We start from the raw sequence: 19,250 nt of genomic DNA, 5'->3' as shown, positions 1-19,250 counted from the left end.
GGCAGTGCCAGAAACTGCGCCGTGCTGTTGACGTGCTGAGTGCCGAAACACTGAGCCCCGCTGAGCTCCTCGGCAGTGCTGTGCTTTGCCAAGTGAAGATGACCCTCCCCAGGCAAGTGGAGCATGTGGAGGAAGTGACCTGGGCTGGAAAATATTCTGCAACTGTGGGCAAGCAAGCCCAGTAATAATCTTCGTCATCACTATTACATAGCGAGCCATTACACGCAAGCCAGTGTTTCTATTCATGGAGAATCTTCCATGAGCCACCATTGGCACCACACCTTCGGAACTGAGAATCCAGCTGCAATGCACCCTGTGTCCTGTAGGGGGCGAGGGTGTATATACAGAATCTCAGCAGGGTGCAAATGGAAGTTGCTGTTGTGGTGCAGGGGTGGGGCTGTGGTGGACCTTGCCATCTTTTAACCTACAACTCTAGATCTGTGAATTTCAATCTAAAAAGTCTCATCCACCTTTTTTACAGTATGGCGTCCCTGTCGCTATACTGGGGCATTAGGACCCACACGGGCCACATGTTGAGCGCCCCCTACTGGTTCTGATAAAAGCTCTTCAAGCAGCAACCCAGCTTTCCCAGGAGTCTCCCATCCAGGTACCGGCAAGGCTCCCACCTGCTCCCACCAGACACTGACAGGCCCCCAGCAGTGCTCACAGGACATGTGCTGCAAGAGCCCAGTAACTTACTGACAATGAATAAAACGTGGAGCTGCGCTGTAAGAGACACCAGGGGGGTGCCCTCACGACTAGGGGGTAGAAAACGGGGCAGCAGAACTGCCCCAGTCAGGGTTGGTGAACCCCGTGGAACAACACTTCTGACCTATGACCAGGTCACGATGTAAAAGCACTGTAGTTCAACATACTGAACCGCATATATTTTTACAAACGATTATACATGAGCAGCAATCACTTCCTTACGTAGCTCCTGCGATTTAATTTTGCTCATTTTTGGCGGAGAAGGCAGCGCCTTCATTACCAATGTCCGGGCGTCGCCTGATCAGCGTACAGGATAGGGCAGGAACCTGCAGCCTTCAGCGTTTAAAACCACCCGCATGCACGGGGCTCGGGATTGAGACTCCACTGCGGGGGGAGTCTCTGGGGGCTGCTTGTGCCTCTGGCTGGGCTCTTAGGGCTGCTCGGCACTGAGCTGACAAATTCTACACCGGCCCGGGCTGGGATGACTGGTGGTGAGGGGGCAAGGAGGAGGGAGACTATTCAAGGGGCATTGTGGTGAATCTGCGCCTGTGGCTGGAAGGTTGCCGGTTCAAATCCTGCAGCCGGCAGAGGAATCCTACTCTGTTGGGCCCCTGAGCAAGACCCTTCACTCCAGGGGTGCCTGACCCTGCGCTCTGAGCCCCAGCTTCTCTCCCTGTCTGCGTGTCTCATGGAGAGCAAACTGGGGTCTGTGAAAAGACATTGTATATGGCCAATAAAGTGATCTTATCTTCTCATTGATTCCCAGCCCTGTGGAATCACTTTACTTCTGTGGTCATCCCTGCCTCTGCATGCCTGTCATGGACAGCTCTGTACTGGGCAGCATCCCCTGCACTTTCACCAGCCCTGGAACAGACCGCTGACTAAGAACAGTACTTCTGAAGAGGAAGGAAAAAAAAGGAGAAGCAGCAAGAGGGCTCTCCAAGCTTCCTGCTCCTGTGTGCGATCGGCCCTGCTGATATTACAAGTCCGTCTCCACGGATAAATGCCGCCACGACCTCTCCTGTGCAAGCGTCGCTGGGAGAAGGCTCTGGCCCCGGCGTGGAGAGCTCCGAGAGGGCCGTGGGAGCTGGGAGCAGCAGCGGGCAGCGAGCGCGGGGGTGGGGGCTCAGCTCAGGCGAGGCGGGCGGGTCCCTTTTCTCACAGCGCGGTTGGCAAATAACATTTCCTGTCAGGGGGAGTTCCCCGTCACTGCATACATGCGATGCGGGGTTTCTCAATGAAGTCTCCACCTCCTGACACAAAAGCCCATCTTTAAATGCAAAACTCAGGCCCTCCCTCCAATTAATAAAAAAAAAACCATCTGCAAGTTAATATAACGACCGAAGGGAGGGCTTTTCCTACACACTCATGATGTCTTTACTTTGAGTGAGGAAAAAGCACTCTTTAGAACTTTAACGCTTCAAAAGTCTTCGTCTCCCTGATCAGAAAAAGCACCCGATGCCACAACCCAGCTAAACTTTTTACACAGCTCGGCCCTGCAGTCAAGGTGAGAAAATCCCACACATCGTCTATATCTCCTGTGGCGTTACACGGGGGAGTGTCCAGCATGGAGGCAGAGCCCTGGTCTCTGTAGTCCCAGCTATTCCGGCTTCTAGAGGATGAGCCCCAGCTGGGCAGGTCCTATAAAGGACACCCCCCGCAATGGGACGAGCAGGGACTAACCCCGCAAGGGGGAGTTTTTACACCGACAGTCCTAGAGGGGGTTGCACCCACGTAAGGTGTTCTTTTACTTTTTGCCTGTCCCATCACGGATTTTCACTAGGGAAGACCCATACACACTCTCTCACACACTCACACACTCTCTCACACCACGTTTTTGTGGCGTTGCTGCCTGCCGCGCCCTGGTCTCTGTAGTACCGGCTTCTAGATGAGCCCCAGCTGGGCAGGTCCTATCACCGGACACCCCCCGCAATGGGGATTTTCCGGGGGTGTGGAAGGGGGAGTTTTTACACCGAGAGTCCCAGAGGGGGTTGCACCCACGTAAGGTGTTCTTTTACTTTTTGCCTGTCCCATCACGGATTTTCACTGGGGAAGACACACTCTCTCACACCACGTTTTTGTGGCGTTGCTGCCTGCCCCGCCCTGCTCTACCAGACTGGACCCTGACAAACGGGCTCAGTCCAGTCGCCGCTGTGCCAGCAGTTCCGTTTTGTCACCCCAGGCTGGACCCCGTTAAATAGGGTACCCCCAGCCTGGAGGTCCTGGTACACCTCGCATTTGACTTTTTGTTTCATTTTTCACCCTTTTTCGGCCCATGCACCCATCCCTCACCCTATCGATCTCTCAGCGGCAGAGCTCTGGTCACGCGCGGGGGCTGGTGTATCAGTTTCCCTCCCCCTCCCCGCGGCCGGGCGATGAGGACAGAGTTAATTGAACGACTGGCTGCTCCACTCTTTCCGAAGAGCTGCCTGGATTTATTACCGACATTTTCCAGGGAGCGATTTACAGCTATTAGTGATGGCTCGTGCCCGGTCCCTGGGAGTTGTTCAATAACCTCAGGCTTATTACAGAGTGTGCCAGGCCTGACTGGCAGAGAGCCTCACAAGCACGGGGCAGTTCGGACTCGAGATGCAACACAAGCCTCTCTCTCCCTCCCCCTACAAGTGGAGCAGCCTGTGAAAAAAAGGCCACTGTGATCACAGTGATTTCGAAACTGCACGCTGGCTCCCTTTCATCACTTCGGAAGAACAAATGCATTTTAGAGGGGTTGTCACTATCTGCCAAGCATAGGATTTTCACCCTTGATAATTAGGCGAACTGGAGGCTTTGATAAGAGTGACAAAAAACAGGCCGGAAAGGTTTTGTAAGCAGTCCAAGTATCAATCCACCCAAAACTCTGTGCAGGCCTCATCTCACTTGCAGTACCAGGTCCCTGGTGCTCTTCTCTCATCTGCATTCAACAAACTTCCAGCAAATGTGTTTTTGAGTCCTCAGTTTCCAGGCAGGCAGCTGCCCTCCAAACAGGCAAACAAAAAGGATGGAATCACTTTCTCACCACAGGTTTCCAGCTGACACAGCGCAAAACCACATGGTACCACACCCCCCCGACAAACACACAAAATTGCGCCGGCATTCTCAGCTCCAGACGCCTGCGAAATGTGGTCACAACACACCCCAGAGTGTTCTGTTTTTCCAAATTACAACAGAGGAGCTGGAATTTCTCACTGTTGACTTGGAGTAAGAGAAAAGAAAAAAAAAACTTTCCTTCCAGCTGTCGCACTGTTAACGTGCAGGTCAGCGTTTCCATTACGAGCCGCCACACCTTCGGAACCTGAGAATCCAACTGCAATGCACCACATGTCCTGTAGGGGGCGAGGGGGTACATACGGAATCCCAACAAGGTATAAATGCACGTTGCCGTTGCGGTGGACCTCATCTCTCTCAGAAATTGAAGGTGCAAGTGAATACACAGGCTTTTCCACTTATTGACCACATTACTGTTATCCTAAGAGGTCTTAATAATCATTAATAATTGCTGACACTCTCTCTGGAATCGCATTCCCCAGCCGCTCTGGCCCAGACAAAGCCCCAGGACTCTGTAGCAGGGACAGTGGAGGCAGACGGATTGAGCAATCCACCGGTCAGCACTAACTGAGTCACATTGCAATTCTTCTAAGCGAGGCCCTGCGGTGACGAAACTCCTGATCCAGTTTGGGCCGGGCAGGCCTCCTCGGCGCCGGCATGCCGTCCCTCATCGTGACACGGCGGGGTCTGCGGGGGCTCATGATGGGCATGCGAGATGCCGAGGCAGCGCAGGGGGGGGGAATCGGGGGGCAGGCTGGGTTCAGTGGCTTTTCCAGTTCTCACATTGATGATGATGATGATGATGATGATGATGATGATGATATTATTATTAATAATAATAATAATAATAATAATAACTCCTTACATTTATATAGCACTTTCCTGGGCACTCCACTCAGAGCTCTTTACGGGTAATGGGGATCCCCTCCACCCCCACCAGTGTGCAGCCCCACCTGGATGATGCTCCAGTCCTCTCACACACACCAGCTCTCAGTGGGGAGGAGAGCAGAGTGATGAAGCCAGTTCAGAGAGGGGGGTTATTAGGAGGCCATGACTGGTAAAGGCCAGGGGGGGGAATTTGGCCAGGACACTGGGGTAACACCCCTACTCTTCTCGAGAAACACCCTGAGAGTTTTAATGACCACAGGGAGTTGAGAGCTGCTGAGAGCTGCTGGCCGCCACATCAGTCGGTCTCCTACTGTGCAGTTCCCTGCTGCTTCAGGAAAGATCTTTCCTGGGACAGAGGTCCAGAAAAACAACTCCTTCCTCCACGAGGGTGAGAGGGCAGGAAGACGAGAGGTTAAGAGACAGTGACAGAAATAGAACAGAAGGAAAAACAGCACAGGACGCTGCTAAGCTGTCCCTGTGATAGGAAGACCGTGGACAATGAGAGGGAGCCGAGGGAAATGGGAACGGGAACTCATCTTGCCCGATACACTCTGGCAGCTATTGTCTCAACACCAGCTTGAGATTAACCCTTCCTAGTGCTGCCCTGACAACCCCTAGAACAGCTGGGATCTATTTCATGACAAGCTGGGCCTCGTACATGAGCCACAGACGTGACCTGCATAGCTGAGGTCAGAAACTACCCCTCCAGCCCCGGCACAGTTTGCACCAGAACTCACGGCACCCCAAACCTGAAGATCGACCACAAGGCTGACCCCCAGGAGTCACTTCCGCGCCCCTATTCCCACGTCTGGTAAAAGCAGCCGGAGAGGAGGTCCCACTCCCTCCTTTGCCATTATTCATCCGGCAAATGCTCCTACGCACTCGCATCCGGCCAAGACAGAAAGAGTGCCGTTAGCAGAGGCATGGCGCAACACCGAGCGCGGCCCTGCTTCAGGAGTCTCAGCGCTGCCCGCCAGGCAGGAAGTCCTACAACGGCACACAGCTGAGTACGTGTCTGAAGGCCTGTCAGCTGTGGTCTCTGGCATCTTCACTGTGTGGTACACGTAGCAGAATCTGGGCTTAAAATATCTCTTGGAAAACCGACGAGCAGTTTTTGAAGGACAGTATAATTTGGAGGACTAAGGATGGGAAAGTAGATGGAGGGTTTTGACGTGCTGGCCATTCAGGCCTCTCTCCTCCCCCCCCCCCCACCTCTGTGTGCTGTTGCCTTGTTCCAGGACAATCGCAGCTCTACAGGCTAAACCCTTGTGAAACAAGCACCGAGCAAAGGTGACTTGGCAACCACAATGGCTCGTACTCATTAACCCAACACACAGGCCGAGCGGCTGGATGTCCCCCTGAGATACCGCAGGGGCTAAGCTCCTTCCTGACAGGCTGGTGTGTGGGGGAGCTGTACAAGATCTGCCAGGATGGTCCCTTCCTGTGCAGCCACACCGCCACAGCTAGGCAAGATAAGATCACTTTATTGGCCAGATACAATTTCTTGTATTAGGAATTTGTCTTGCTCTCCATGAGACACACAGACGGGGAGAGAAGCCTGGGGGTCAGAGCGCAGGGTCAGCCATTAATACGGCGCCCCTGGAGCAGCTGGGGTGAAGGACCTTGCTCAAGGGCCCAACGGAGTAGGATTCCTTTGCAAGCTGTGGGATTTGAACTGGCAAGCTTCCAGCCACAGGGGCAGATCCTGAGCCCTAAAGGCTGGTGTGCGGGGGAGCTGTACAAGATCAGCCAGGATGGTCCTTTCCTGTGCAGCAAGGGTGGCCTCAGCTCCAGCCAGCAGCTACGACCTTCAGCTGCACAGCCGTCAGCGCTCAGACCCCTCCCCTGTCCACTTCCAGAGAAAGCTGGCAGGACGCACAACTCAGTTTTCCTATGCGGACTGTTTATCTTATAAGTCTAACAGAGCCTGATAAGGCACGGTGGTTTACTCTACTTTCACCTCTGCGATCTGGTGCTGCTCAAGCCTGTCAACAGCTCTGAAGATGCAAAACGCAACTAGCAGGCTGGAAAATCCCCAGTCACCACGCCTGAGCAGAAATGACTGGTCTTCAGGACCGGTCCCATCATGCTACTGATTTCCCAGTCTTCCACCAAGCTGCTCCCAGTCCGCCTGGCAAAGCTGGAATAATGAGTTTTTACTGCCCAGGTCAGCTGTCAGTGGAGCTTCTTCAACAGCCAGGGGAGGGTCTCAGGGGAGGGTTTGGCACAATTTCTCAGAGCGGACGGGTGGTGCTGTTCTTAAAAATGGCTTCACTTGACCCCAAACGGGCACAATCTGGGCATGGCTAAACAACTGAAGAGCTGAAGAGAGGTATGTGCAAAGCCTACTGCCGGGTCCTCGCTCGGAGGCGCAGGCCCGTCCCCTGTGCAGGTCTCAGGAAGAGCTCTGTGTGCCGACATCCTGCCAGCTGTCCCTGTCCATTAACCCCTGCGCACACATCCTCCAGACAAAGGAAACCCCAGCTTATGAGCATTTCCTGCCCCCCCCCTGCTGAGCTCAACAACGGCAGGGGAGAGAGAAGCGAGGGGACTTTTCGCCGATTGCGGCCCCCTGACCACACTCTCTGGTTTAACGTTGGGGTTTTTTAGTCACATGACCGGGGTCAGATTCAGGTGTTGGTAGGCCCTGGGCACTTTCACTCCGCAATGTGCAGAAAGAGGGGGAAACGCCCATTGAATGACATCGACTGACGTGATTAAACTCTTCTAATGCTAAACCCCGTGATTGATGGAGCGAGTCAAGTGACCATCACTTCAATACTTCGAGTTTCTAGAACAGCCGCTAGAGATCGTAGGATTACTGATTTGGAGCACCGAGAGTCGATCGCAAGCATGTTGTTTCAGCTCGTTTTTCGTTAGTTTCCCTCCTTCGTCGGCCCTTAAAATGTCATAGGTCCTAGGCACTAGGCATAGGAAATCCACATGACAAAGCGAACGCACCAGGATGGGGGCAGGAGAACAGACTGCTCGTTCGAAGCAAGCTGTACCTAGGATTGCCTTTGAGGCAGTGAGCCCCTGTGCTGACTGCGAGGCCACTGAAGAGCCCCGGGCACTGTCGAGAAGAGGGGGTGTTTAACAGCAGAGTTAGGACGACTCTCCTGGCGGGGGCTGCACTGCAGCCGGGGAGGAAAATCAGGTCTCCTGCTGTCCAAGGTCACAAGGTTTCCGGTCCGGAACGGTTTCTCCCGGTGGATGGCTGGGCTTGGATGACTACGGAAGACCACTGCTGCCACCAAAAAAATAAATCCGCCCCCTTATCTCGGAATCCCGAGATAGCAATGACTCCTTCAGTGTATGGACGACCTGTTACGCTGTGCACTGGACGCATCTAGAAGCTACCGTGAGCTTGGCAGGACTCAGGATTAAGTGTCCGGCGCTGCAGAATGTGGACGGATCTACTCTCGCCTGGGGTTTTAGTCCGAATGAAATCTTGCCATTTTTAGCAAACCTGAACAGGATCACTACAAGCACGAGGACCGGTTTTGTGGGATTGAGAGATCAAAGAAATGATGGCTCTGTTATGAACGGTTACACATGCAATCAGTTCCACTGCCTAAATTAAGTCCACACGTGGCGATGTTCCTCATTCCTTATCTCGGAAGTACAAGAGAACTTTGTCAGAAGTACGAGATAAGGGATTAGTTTTTTTTCCCCTCAGCGGCCGCAACACGCTTCTGTAGCTGACAATGTTACTACACAATGTGGCAACGTTTCAGTTGAAGAGGAACCACAACGCTCTTTTTAGATTTCGGGGGTGGGGAAGATTCAGCACTGATGAGCGCCTTCCGAACTGCAATATGAGAAAAATGTGCACAGTAACTTGTAAAACCTCCAGTTGACATCATAAAATAGTTCAAATACATGTCCAGGTCTGCACAGCGCGCCATGTTCTGTGAGTCAGAACGAGGGAACAAAACTTCCAGAGGGGGTGAAGAGGCCCTATTACAGTGTAAACAAGCAGGCTTGTGAATCCAGCTCACTTAATCCAATAGAAACATCGCTCTCGACTTTGAGCTGGTGTTGCTGACAAATACTACTTATTAACTCTGCATGCAGATCACATTGGGACATTTCTGCAGTGAAATGTCTGCTGCACAACCTGCACTTATCCACTCGTACGTCACAGTAGATCAGTCATGACAGGGACTAGTGAGCAGGAAGGGCCGCCTCGCGTCACGATTCGTGGGAACTCGCCCGTGGGGAGCCCAGGGGTTCCCGACGTCACACGGCACGCCTTACCGATGTAGAAGGTGTTGGGGGCCTCATCACCCTCCAGCTTCAGGTCCAGCAGGCTCTTGGTGTCGTTGTCGTGACGCAGCCATAGGGCCACTCCGAGGATGACCCCGCCAGCCAGCTGCGGAGAGAGACAGAGACCCCCGTCACACAACCAGACCACCACTGGGCAGCGCCCCTGACCGCCTCGCACCCCCCAAACCACCGCAGGAAAACAGGGGGAGGGGGAGAGTCCAACAGGAAACAGGAACTTCCCTGGAACTGGTCTCTCTCTCTCTCTCATCCTGCTTTCAGCCACTCGACGACACCGCGCGGAATCCAAGCGCCAACAAGCAGAACAGTTCATATTTAACGTTTCTTACAGCACACGCGCTCCCCGGCCAATTCCGAAGGCTCCTGAAGGGGCTGAAGAGGTAATAAGTTTTTAAAAAATAAGAACTGGCAAGCAGCTCTCAGGCGATTGAAACAGAAGACCCTCCTTCTCCCTGTTCCGCATTCCAGAGGGACAGACCACCCCCCTCCTCCTCCTCCTCCCCCAGACACGGGGGCTGACCTTTCCCCTGTCCGGAGTCGAGGGAGGTCAGACTGGGGTCAGGACCTCCGGCCAGTCAGAAGAGCCGGGAGACAACAGACCCAGAGGCCCCCCCTTTCCCACACTCCCCCCCCCCTACCGTGAGCCAATCGGGGGGTCTCCCGCTCTCTGTGCCGTGGGAAAGCGCGAAGCCGACCCCCTCTCTCCCCCACCTACCGCGGCCGAGCTCTCGAAAGGAAGCCAAGGGACCCCCGCCCCCCCAAACCGACAGAGGCATGCCTGTCCTAGTCTCAGGAGCTCCTGCAAGCCTGCGCACGCACGCACGCACGCACGCACGCACGCACACACACACACAGAGCCTGCAGGCTGGCGGGACAACAAACAAAACAGACGCGATGGGTGTAAAACTGTCTGTGTGGAGCAGCTCTCCCCCTGCGATCTCGCTTAACCCCCCCATCACCGGCGGCCTGTTTCCTGCCTCCACTCGCCCCCCTGGTCGCGAAGAAGCTCTTTCCGTTTCCGAAACGGGGGGCCCCGGGGCCCCACAGAGGGCCTCAGCCGCCCCCAGGGCTTCAAAAGCACAGGGCTGCAACTCCGCCGATCTTCAGTGGCGGTGTTGAGGGCGCAAAAACCCCACCAATAAAACTGGATTAGTAGCTGGCGGCGGGCTTCACCACCTCGGAAACAAGGCTACCAACCAGCCGGGAAAAAATCCCAGCGTCCCCAGTCCAGACGAAGGGAGCGCCCCCTCCAGGCTGGGCTGGGCGCCGTCGCCTTTCAAACCGTCTGTAAAACCGGCACGAGGAGAGACCGCAGAGGAAAACAGCCGTGAGCAGTCGGGGCGCGGCTTTTAACGGGTCTCGCCGTCGCCCCCTCTTTCGATCCCCGATGGAATCCTCCAGGCAGGGGGTTGGGATAGGAGGCATAGCCGCAAGGACGCCCCCAGAAGGCGGGGGTGTCGGCCTGAGCACGCACGCAGAGGGACGCCGGGGGGGACACACGGGCCCGAGGGTGAGGAACTGAGCCTCCCGTGTTAGGATGCGATGGACAAGTCCGGGTGTCGTCGCTGGCACCTGGGAACGGGGGTGGCTCAACGCTCACGCAGGGGAAGGGAGAGAGAGATAGCTCTTTAAAACACCCCTCCGCTGAGCAATACCACTTTAATACTCACAGATACTACAGTGTTCAAGGGAACGTTTCTGCAGGTCCTTCCTCCAATAACGCTGCCCTGAGCTAGGACTGTTGGCCCTTCATTTGCTCGTCTGTGGACGGCATTGTACTTTTTGGACACTCAATCTGTATAAACCTATGCACATTTTGCACATCTTCTATTGTTTTTACAGTGACTATGATCGTATTTTGCACACGCCTATGTATTTATTTATTTTGTATTACTGTACGGATTCAAATTTTTCGTCTATCCTGATGGTTTTTTTTTTGCTCGCCTCGGGCTGCTGTAACGCATCGGCTTCCCTTCGGGATCGATAAAGTCTTATCGATCCACCTATATCCAGGGTGCCCCCTGGAACCCTGCAGCGTCAACCTCATCAATAATGGACAGCCACTTTCTGAAATGGGCGAGGAGCGGCGGGGGCAACTCTCAAAACCATTCCGATCCGGGACTGGCACGGCCCAGCCCGCTGAATTATTGAGCGCAACGCGCCTGCCTTAATGAAAGCAATCTGGGAGAAGGCCGTAAAACTGTCCCTTCCCATAATCTGGGAACGCCGGGAGGAATTCCGCAAGCACGGCTAAAAAAAAACAAAACAACAAACAACCTGGGTTAGAGCTCGGCCGGCTGCCGGTGAAAGTGGGGGGCGCAGAAGTGGTTACACCCCCACGAGCGGCAGGCGGACAGCCCACAGGGCCTCGCGTCTCGCTCCGCCCAGCCCGGACCACAGGAAGAGGTACATTTAAAAAAAAACAAAAAAAACAGCACCTTCCCAGCGTCTTCCGTCCAGCCAGAACGCACCCCACCCCCACCCCCTTGTACGAGAGATTTTTTTGTTACCGTTGACTCACTGTGAACTCTGTTTCGGCCCCAGCTGGGAAAATTCAAAGCCAGATGGCTCTCTCTCTGTGCCCCCTGTCCTGGAAACCGGCTGAGGGGGAAGACTACCAGCGTTAGTCACCAGCGCGAGGCGCACAGCGACCGGGCCACGGGCTTCCGAGCGCAGCGCGACTCTAACCCAGCGCCTCAGGGCCGTTTCGCGCCGGGACCTGGCTCGGCCGACGTGGCAGGGCGCAGACCGCAGGGGGTTCGCACCCGCGCGGGAGGGTCAGGAAGAGAAGGGGAAGGTCACGCAGCCCGGCTGGGCGCAGAAGCGCGTCTGCGTCGGCCTGGGGATCCGTTTTCACTTGTTTCGGGCCTCTGTGTGTGTGCGCGCGCGTGTGTGTGTGTGTGAGCGCCGCAAACTGGGAGCCCTGGCCGCAGCGAGACTCAGGGAGCAGAGCGGTTGCTTAGCAACCAGACAAACACAGCCACTGCCAAAGGGTGAGGCTCTCCAACATCTGCACGGGGGACGGGGGGGGGGGGAGAATCGGGGAAGACGGCCCCGCAGACCAGCCCCCCTCCTCTCTCCCGAGCGCAGGCAGCGGGGACGTGCCTCGGGGACAGCCCTCTGTTCCACACCCAGACTCCTCTCCTGTCTGTGCAGCCCAGGACAGACTCACTCCCCCCTACCCCCCCAGTCCCCAACATAAGGAGGGCAGAACGGGTTTCTGGGCTGGAGAGGGGGTGGTGGGGGGGAGGATAAAGCCGTCTGCTCTCCCCCCCCTCCAAAAAACCAGGCCGCGCCGTTGCCGTCAACCAGGAATTGGTTTTGGAGCTTTGGAGAAGGGAGAGAATTCGGTTTCAGTTTCCTCCACTGTCTGCGAGGGGAGAGGAAAAAAATAGAGGGTGGAAGCTGGCCGCGGAGCTGAGGCAGTAATCTAAACCAGACCCCTGTACGGGCTGGGGAGCCCTAGTGCCGCAGTTGCAGAGAAACCTCGTTGCAGAAAGACGGCAAGTGCGATGACCACCCCCCCTCCTCCAGAGCCTCTGAGCTCATCGATGACTCCGTCCTCCCAGAGTTATTTCTGGGGCCTTCCTTCAGGCCTGAAACCCTCCCTGGCTCAGCCAGCCTTACGGAGCTCCAGCCCCCAGTGGCCCCCACCACCCCACCCCCCCGCCCGGCTGCCCACCGTCCCGCCCGAGACCCTCCCCGGGATTTCACTCCGGAACCCGGGCCCGTTTGAGAATCCGGCCCCCACGCCAGCCCGCGGACCCGAGAGCTGACCCACAGCTGTCGGCAGAGCGGGATCAGTCCGGCCGGTGCCCTGTGACTCCGGGAAGAGGGATGAGCCGCTCCACAGGTCTCCCGGAAATAAACAACCGTTCGAACTTCCTGCCGGGAACTGCTGACCTTCCTCAGAGGGACTGGAGCTCGGCCTCAGTTACCGCCGTCCTCCCTCAGCTCACTGACTAGTGAAACAGGGTCTTGCGCTAATGCTAACCGAACTCTGATTTTATTACTGCTTTTGTTTGGATGTTATTTGATTCCAGCGCCCGCCGTGCTGGGGTTCTTTTTTTTTTTTAATCCTGCTGTTAAAAACAGCTGCAGCCAAATTCCACACAGCTACAACGCTGGTCTGTCCAGCACAAAACTGTGATGCGCCCCACCCCATGACTCTCTCAGCAGCTCAGACCTGGTTGTCTTTATATAGTGCCTTTCACAACAAGGTTGCCCCAAGGCGCTTAACAGTGCAAGCGACCATCCATGTTGTCCATACAGAAAAGAAGAGACACTTTTTTTCCCCCTGCTGTGATAAGGCTGCCAGCAGTTCTTATATAAAGTATGAGTGTCCTCCCACTGTTTCCCACCCGAAAGAAGAGTGAGTTATCTGCACAGAGCTCTCCCTGTAAGGTCTGAAGACAAGAACCACACACCGCCACCCTCCCTCTGACTCCACTGACCTGCTGCCATCTCTGGTCTCCGAGCCCCCTGTTTGCAGGGCTGTGTTTGATGATTCTGTTTTCTACCGCACACTGGGGGGGAGGGGTGACGGGGATCCCCAATACCTGTAAAGAGCTCTGAGTGGAGTGTCCAGAAAAGCACTATATAAGTGTCAGGAGTTATTATTATTATTAAATTGTCTGGTCAGCCCGGCGCATCATCCGAGCTCCCGCGCTGGGGAGAGCTGTCAGGAGGCGCTTGGAGTGGGATCCGCCAACCCACGCTGCCTTGCACGGACAACTCGTGTCCAGTTCGAAAAGCGCGCCAGTCGTCGTCATCGTGTTCCAGTGAGGCTATGAGGATCGTAAGGCCAAGAGCAGCAGCAGCATCATCATCATCATCATCGAGAGGCGGGACTGCAGGCCCCCTTGTGTCTTGGCCCACGGACACACCCCGCCCCGGCATCACGCTCTGCCACGCCCCTCCCTGCCGACGCCCCGGAGGCCCTGAGCTCCCGCTGTGCCAGCTGGGCACCTGTCACTGCAAACCCAGCTCGGGTTTCTCTCGGGCGGGGCGATCCGTCAGCAGGCATTTCCGGGAAAGACCACACTTTCCCGAAAATCACCCTCCGGTCTCGGCACGCTTTCCAGCTCGGGCCCTAAATACCCGAAGCCCCGTGGCGCCCCCACCCCCTGGCTCTTTTTTTTCTCCAGGCGTTCCTGTGGGGGCAGGACTCATTTTAGAACCAGGAAAGGAGGCAGGGTTACAGACCGGGGTGCGGAATGCCCCCCCCAGGAGCTGCCAAAAATACCGCCCTGCCCAGACCCTATAAATAGCCCTGGAGTGACAATGTGACAAAACCGTGTACAGTTTCTGGAGATTAAATTTAGTGCCAGATCTGAAATCAAAGACGCCCTCTGGCCCTGTTCTCCGAGTCGGTCAGGGGGACACTGCAGCAAACTGAACTGCTTTTCCCAACAGCTCTGTCGTAGCAGGCTGAGCTACAGAAACCGTCTCCCTAGCAAGACGACTCAAGCTTGGGGTGTTTCCCCCCTTCATCTATTCTTAGTCGCTGTCCTTGTCCTTCCAGCTGCTGGTGCCTTTCCCAAGCTCGGGGGGGGGGGTGGGTGGGGCAGACTCCGAATCGCCAGGCGCCGCCCCCCCTCGTTTCACCCTCAACGTGTATGTGACACCCGGCGGGAGACGAGCCCCCCCCGTCTCCGTTTCTGCGTCGTGCACGAGGGGTGCACGCCCAGCCGCCACGCTACATACAGCGATCACTCTCAAGCTCGCTAACTCACTCCCTTCCTGCACACCGGCACACACCGACGAAGAAAAAGAACTCCAGGCTGCTGGACGATATGACCCAGGAGTCTTCAGGCCTCACAGGGAGAGCTCTGTGCAGATAACTCACTCTTCTTTCGGGTGGGAAACAGTGGGAGGACACTCATACTTTATATAAGAACTGCTGGCAGCCTTATCACAGCAGGGGGAAAAAAAGTGTTTTAACGTCAATCTCAGTATTCAGATCCAGACTGAAGACCTGTTACTTCAGCCCAGCCTGCTCACACCTTACGTCATAGCCTGCTAAAACCCTGGCTGCTGGTGCTGCTGCTGTCCATGCCATTGTGTGTCTCTGTGTTGGCCCACCAGGTAGATACATCTGTTCTGACCGAACTATCCTACTCTCGTCCCCACATGTCCGGATGGCGCCCGGGCTGGGGACCATCTGAGTTGGATGCTGCATCACCGCCACGGATCAAAGAGGGACATCATGGATATAGCTTTCGCTTAGGAGGATTTTGCTGGTCTACAGAGATCTGTATGGAGTACTGACACACAGAAGACATGATGGCTGGATGGATTAATACCCTGATTCATTTATTCCTTTTTTTAACTGTATCATGTTAGCATGCCCAAAGGGGTTGGGCAGCCAGTTGACCTTGGACCCCTAGAAGGTTTTTTTTTCCTCCTTACTAAGGAGTTTTGGGTTCCTCTCCTCCGTTGTCTTCCGGTCTTTTCTGTTCTGTATTCACAACATGTCTGGTCACTTGCACTGTTAAGGGCCTTGGAGCAACCTTGCTGTGAAAGGCGCCATATTGAAACAAACCGAACTGACCGCGGCCCGTAGGGATCTGAAAAGATGGGCCAGTGACCATCGCCCTGTCAAGGGGCACAGAGGTCACCGCCCTCCCCCCCAATCTGTGCCCAGCAGGGCGCCGCACTGGAGCTCATTCCTGCAGCCCTGCGGCGTGCCGCGGTCCATGACGCCCAACTCCAGCACCCCGAACTTCTGCTTTGGCTCCTTGTCGTCGCACAACCGCCCCGCGCCTCCGACGTGACTCATCCTGCCCCAGTGGCTCGTGTCGCACTGGTTGCTACGCAAACGTTGGCTGATAAAACCCTTGGCAACCACCTCCACTCCACCGCCCAGCGGCGGCGGGGATGAACTGGCATTCTCTAGGGGACGGGCTGGCTCTGGAGAAGCAGGAGGGGTTTTACCAGGACTGTGCCAGCACCAAAACAACCTTTAGAGCCAACAGTCCCGCCCCCCACTAAATAGATACCAGACCAACAGCGGGTCACAGAGAAAAAACGACGGCAGGTGCCTGAGCGACCGCAACCTACCGTTCCGCCACAGGGCAGCGCCGTCACGCCCCCCCCGGGTGCCGACAGCAGCCGAGCTGCAGGGTGAGGTGCTGAGCCCGCGCCTGAACCCAGGCCGTTTTCGAAACGCTCATATCTGTACTGTGCTGGCCCTGAAGCTCCCCCACTCTGCTTCAGTAGCTCTCCCCCGGCCCCCGACGGAGCAGAGCGAACCCCACTGCGGGCTGGGGGGGGGGACAGTGAACACACCTGGGTCTCTGGCCAAAACCGCCATTCCGCCAATTCTGGCAGAAACACACAGCAGATGTCAGGGCCGTTTGGGAATTTCATTCTCCAGGTCCCAGCTGTACTGTAAAACCCTGCGCTTGTGTTTTTGCAGTACGAACGCAGAAAGGGTGGGGTGGGATTTCACGCAGTTACTGAAATAGCTGTGGGGGGGGATTCCCTGGCCCAACAGGCAGGGTTTTTTGGGGAATCCCTGCCGTCGCGTTCTTACTGTGCAAGCGAGAGAGACGAGGCGCTGGCCCATCCTGCGGGCTCCAGGAAACGCGGCGCTCGGGGGGGCCTTCCCAGCATGCACCCCAGCCATCGCCACCAAATCGTCTTTGCGACGAACCGCATCCCGCTCTGGTAGAGAATCCCTGGGGTCCCCCCCCCCCACCACCAAGAGCACCCCTGGAGTTTTCACCTTCAGGGCCAGTGGCCTCTGTCCGCACATGGGGTGAACCTGAGGAAACCCCCCAGCCCACACCCCGGCCTGAAGAAGCGGAAGAGTGAGACAACACATCTACCAGAAGTGGGGCAGAGGACACTTGCCTTACACATCACAAGAGCTCAATCCTCCTCCCCCCAAAAGTGGTCCTTCTGACAGGTTTTTTGAAGATTTTGCTGTACAGCTCCTCGAGACGATGACGCATCAGGGAAGGCGTTGTACGCCTACACGCGCAAACAGTTAGTTAGCAGGCAATCTGGATCTCTTGGCAGTGGACATCAGTGTTTCCCCCAGAAAACAGCTGAGACTGCCGGGCCTTGATCTAACTCTGTCTACCCTAAATTAATATCCTCCTTCGGATGAGACGTAAAACCGAGGTCCTGACTCTCTGTGGTCATTAACAATCCCTGGGTGTTTCTCGAAAAGAGTAGGGGTGTAACCCCGGTGTCCTGGCCAAATTTCCCCCTGGCCTTTACCAGTCATGGCCTCCTAATAACCCCCATCTCTGAACTGGCTTCATCACTCTGCTCTCCTCCCCACTGAGAGCTGGTGTGTGTGAGAGGACTGGAGCGTCATCCAGGGGGGGCTACACACTGGTGTGGGGGGGGGGGGGGGTGTTTTTAATCATAATTCTTCGCACTGATACAGCGCTTTCCTGGACACTCCGCTGAGCGATACGGTTTAAAAACCAGCGACGGGCGGAGGTTTCTCAACGTCTTCCCGCCTCACTCGAACCCGCGGTTGGCGGGCAAGCGCCCCGGCCACAGCTTCCGTGCGGGCGGGCGGGGGGGGTTTAAAATACAGCGCCGTGAGTCCAAACGGACCGGAACCCCTTCCTCTTACCGGCAGCCCTTTAACGCTGTTCAAAAAAGTTTAAACATTTCCCTAAACCTCATTCCGCTGACATACTGTTTATCAATGGGAGCCGTGAGCATTTCAGTGCAGGTTGAGAAAAGGCTGGATATTTCCGCCGTTCGGCTCCAGGCACAGTGTAGCTGACAAGGTATTTTCCAGCCTGAAACTCGGATGAATCTGAAAGAATGTTTCGATTCCGCTAGCAGCTTTTCCACCCCCGTACTGAGAAGCCGTTACACAACTGAATTCGCCTCAAGCCACAGGGAAACACAACTAACAACCAGGTGTCAGCAGCAGTCAGGAGTGGTCTGACCCTCGCAGACAGAAATAACGGGACACCGGGGCGCACTGTAAAAGCCGGAGGTTGAAGAGCACCCCCAATCCCCCCCTTCTCAACCCAAACGACGAGGAAATAATTTTTGCAAATGGCCAACGAGGAGCGGCGAGCTGCAGACCACGATCACTCATTCGTCTAGTTCCGTTTTTATTTTTTTCCCCCCACAGACTGATTCACATTTTCCACAACCCCGTCCAGCTTCCCATTCTAGGTGGAGCCAAAAAAAAAAAGTTGAAGACCGATTTCTCTCTTTCTCTTCATCCCGCGTCTTCGAAGTTTACACCCGCCACTCGCTCCCGGCTCGGTCGTTTATTTCCCACCCAGACCCGCTTTCTAACAGAACCGGCTCGCCGAGGGCCGGCACCGACGGGCCGACCCGTTACTCTCGGCGCCGGGATCAGCGCCTCCGAGCGCCGAATAAACCCGGAGCACCCCGGCTGTCTGTTTGGGAAAACACCGTCCCCCTTCTCCGGCGACTTCCCTTCCAGAGCGGGCCGAGGAAATGCGGGGGAACCCGTCCGCAAAGGCTAGACCCCCCCAGCCCCGCCGTCTGGGCCGGACCGTTACCCGAGGAGCACGGCTCCACAAGTGCGCCTCTCCGGACCCGTTACGCCCGCCTCGGCGCACGGGGGATCAGGGGGTGTGCGTCCCTCTCAGCGGCTCGGGAGGTGGTCCGGACGGGGCTGGAGGATCTCTCTCCCCCCCCCCCGACACGCCTGCCTGCCGACGCCTGTGTCCCAACCGCGCTCTCCCGCAACACCCCCCCATCATCTCCAGCCCCCGGCGACCCCATCTCCGCACAGCCACGCCGCGGCGGCCACACTCCTACCCACCCGCGCGCGATAAAACACAAACTCGCCATGCGATAGCAGCCGGGTCTGTAAGCGCTGAAGCGCTCAAATAAACACAAGGAGGAGGGGGATGGGGGGAATTCAAGGCAGCGAGGGAAACACACTCACCCAGAAGATGAAATTGAAGAAAAACAGGACGTATTTGATACACTTGGTGCACCCTTCCACTCCCATGGCTGCCGCGCTGCGCTGCTCGGAGAGAGACGGAGGTGGAGCGGGCTGAGCTGCGCCTGCTGTGCCGAGGATAAGCGGCTCCGGGTCGGGGCGGTGTGTCCGGCTTATCGGAGAGGCTCCCTGACTCCTGTCTGGGCGAGAGAGCGCTGGCAGCGGGCTGGCGAGACGAGGCGAACAAGACAACACCCTAACTCTGCTCCCACTTCTCGCAAGGGGGGGGGAGGAGAGGCAGAGAGACTGCCCACCAACGGGAGAGATTAATAACTCTTTGTTACAGCCCCCCCTCCACCCCGCTTCGCTCAAGCGCCAGAGGCTCAATAGCGCCGCCTGCCGACCGCAGCGCCGGTAAGAC

At 56.2% G+C, this 19,250-nt stretch overlaps 1 protein-coding gene across 1 annotated transcript in view; it reads right to left on the bottom strand.

The window, feature by feature from the left end:
* Nucleotides 1-19,131, bottom strand: part of cd81a (CD81 molecule a) — a 34,132-nt gene extending 15,001 nt beyond the window's left edge. Inside the window, exons 1-2 of the mRNA XM_069181802.1 lie at nt 18,833-19,131; nt 8,902-9,016 (exon numbers count right to left, since the gene is read on the bottom strand). Coding sequence (XP_069037903.1) covers nt 8,902-9,016; nt 18,833-18,898 — 181 coding nt within the window. The 5' untranslated portion in view covers nt 18,899-19,131. The remainder of the gene's footprint in view (nt 1-8,901; nt 9,017-18,832) is intronic.
* Nucleotides 19,132-19,250: the final 119 nt, after the last annotated feature.

This window comes from Lepisosteus oculatus, chromosome 21 (genome assembly GCF_040954835.1).
Source record: "Lepisosteus oculatus isolate fLepOcu1 chromosome 21, fLepOcu1.hap2, whole genome shotgun sequence".
Classification (NCBI taxonomy): Eukaryota; Metazoa; Chordata; class Actinopteri; order Semionotiformes; family Lepisosteidae; genus Lepisosteus; species Lepisosteus oculatus.
This window is presented reverse-complemented; position numbering and strand designations above follow the sequence as displayed.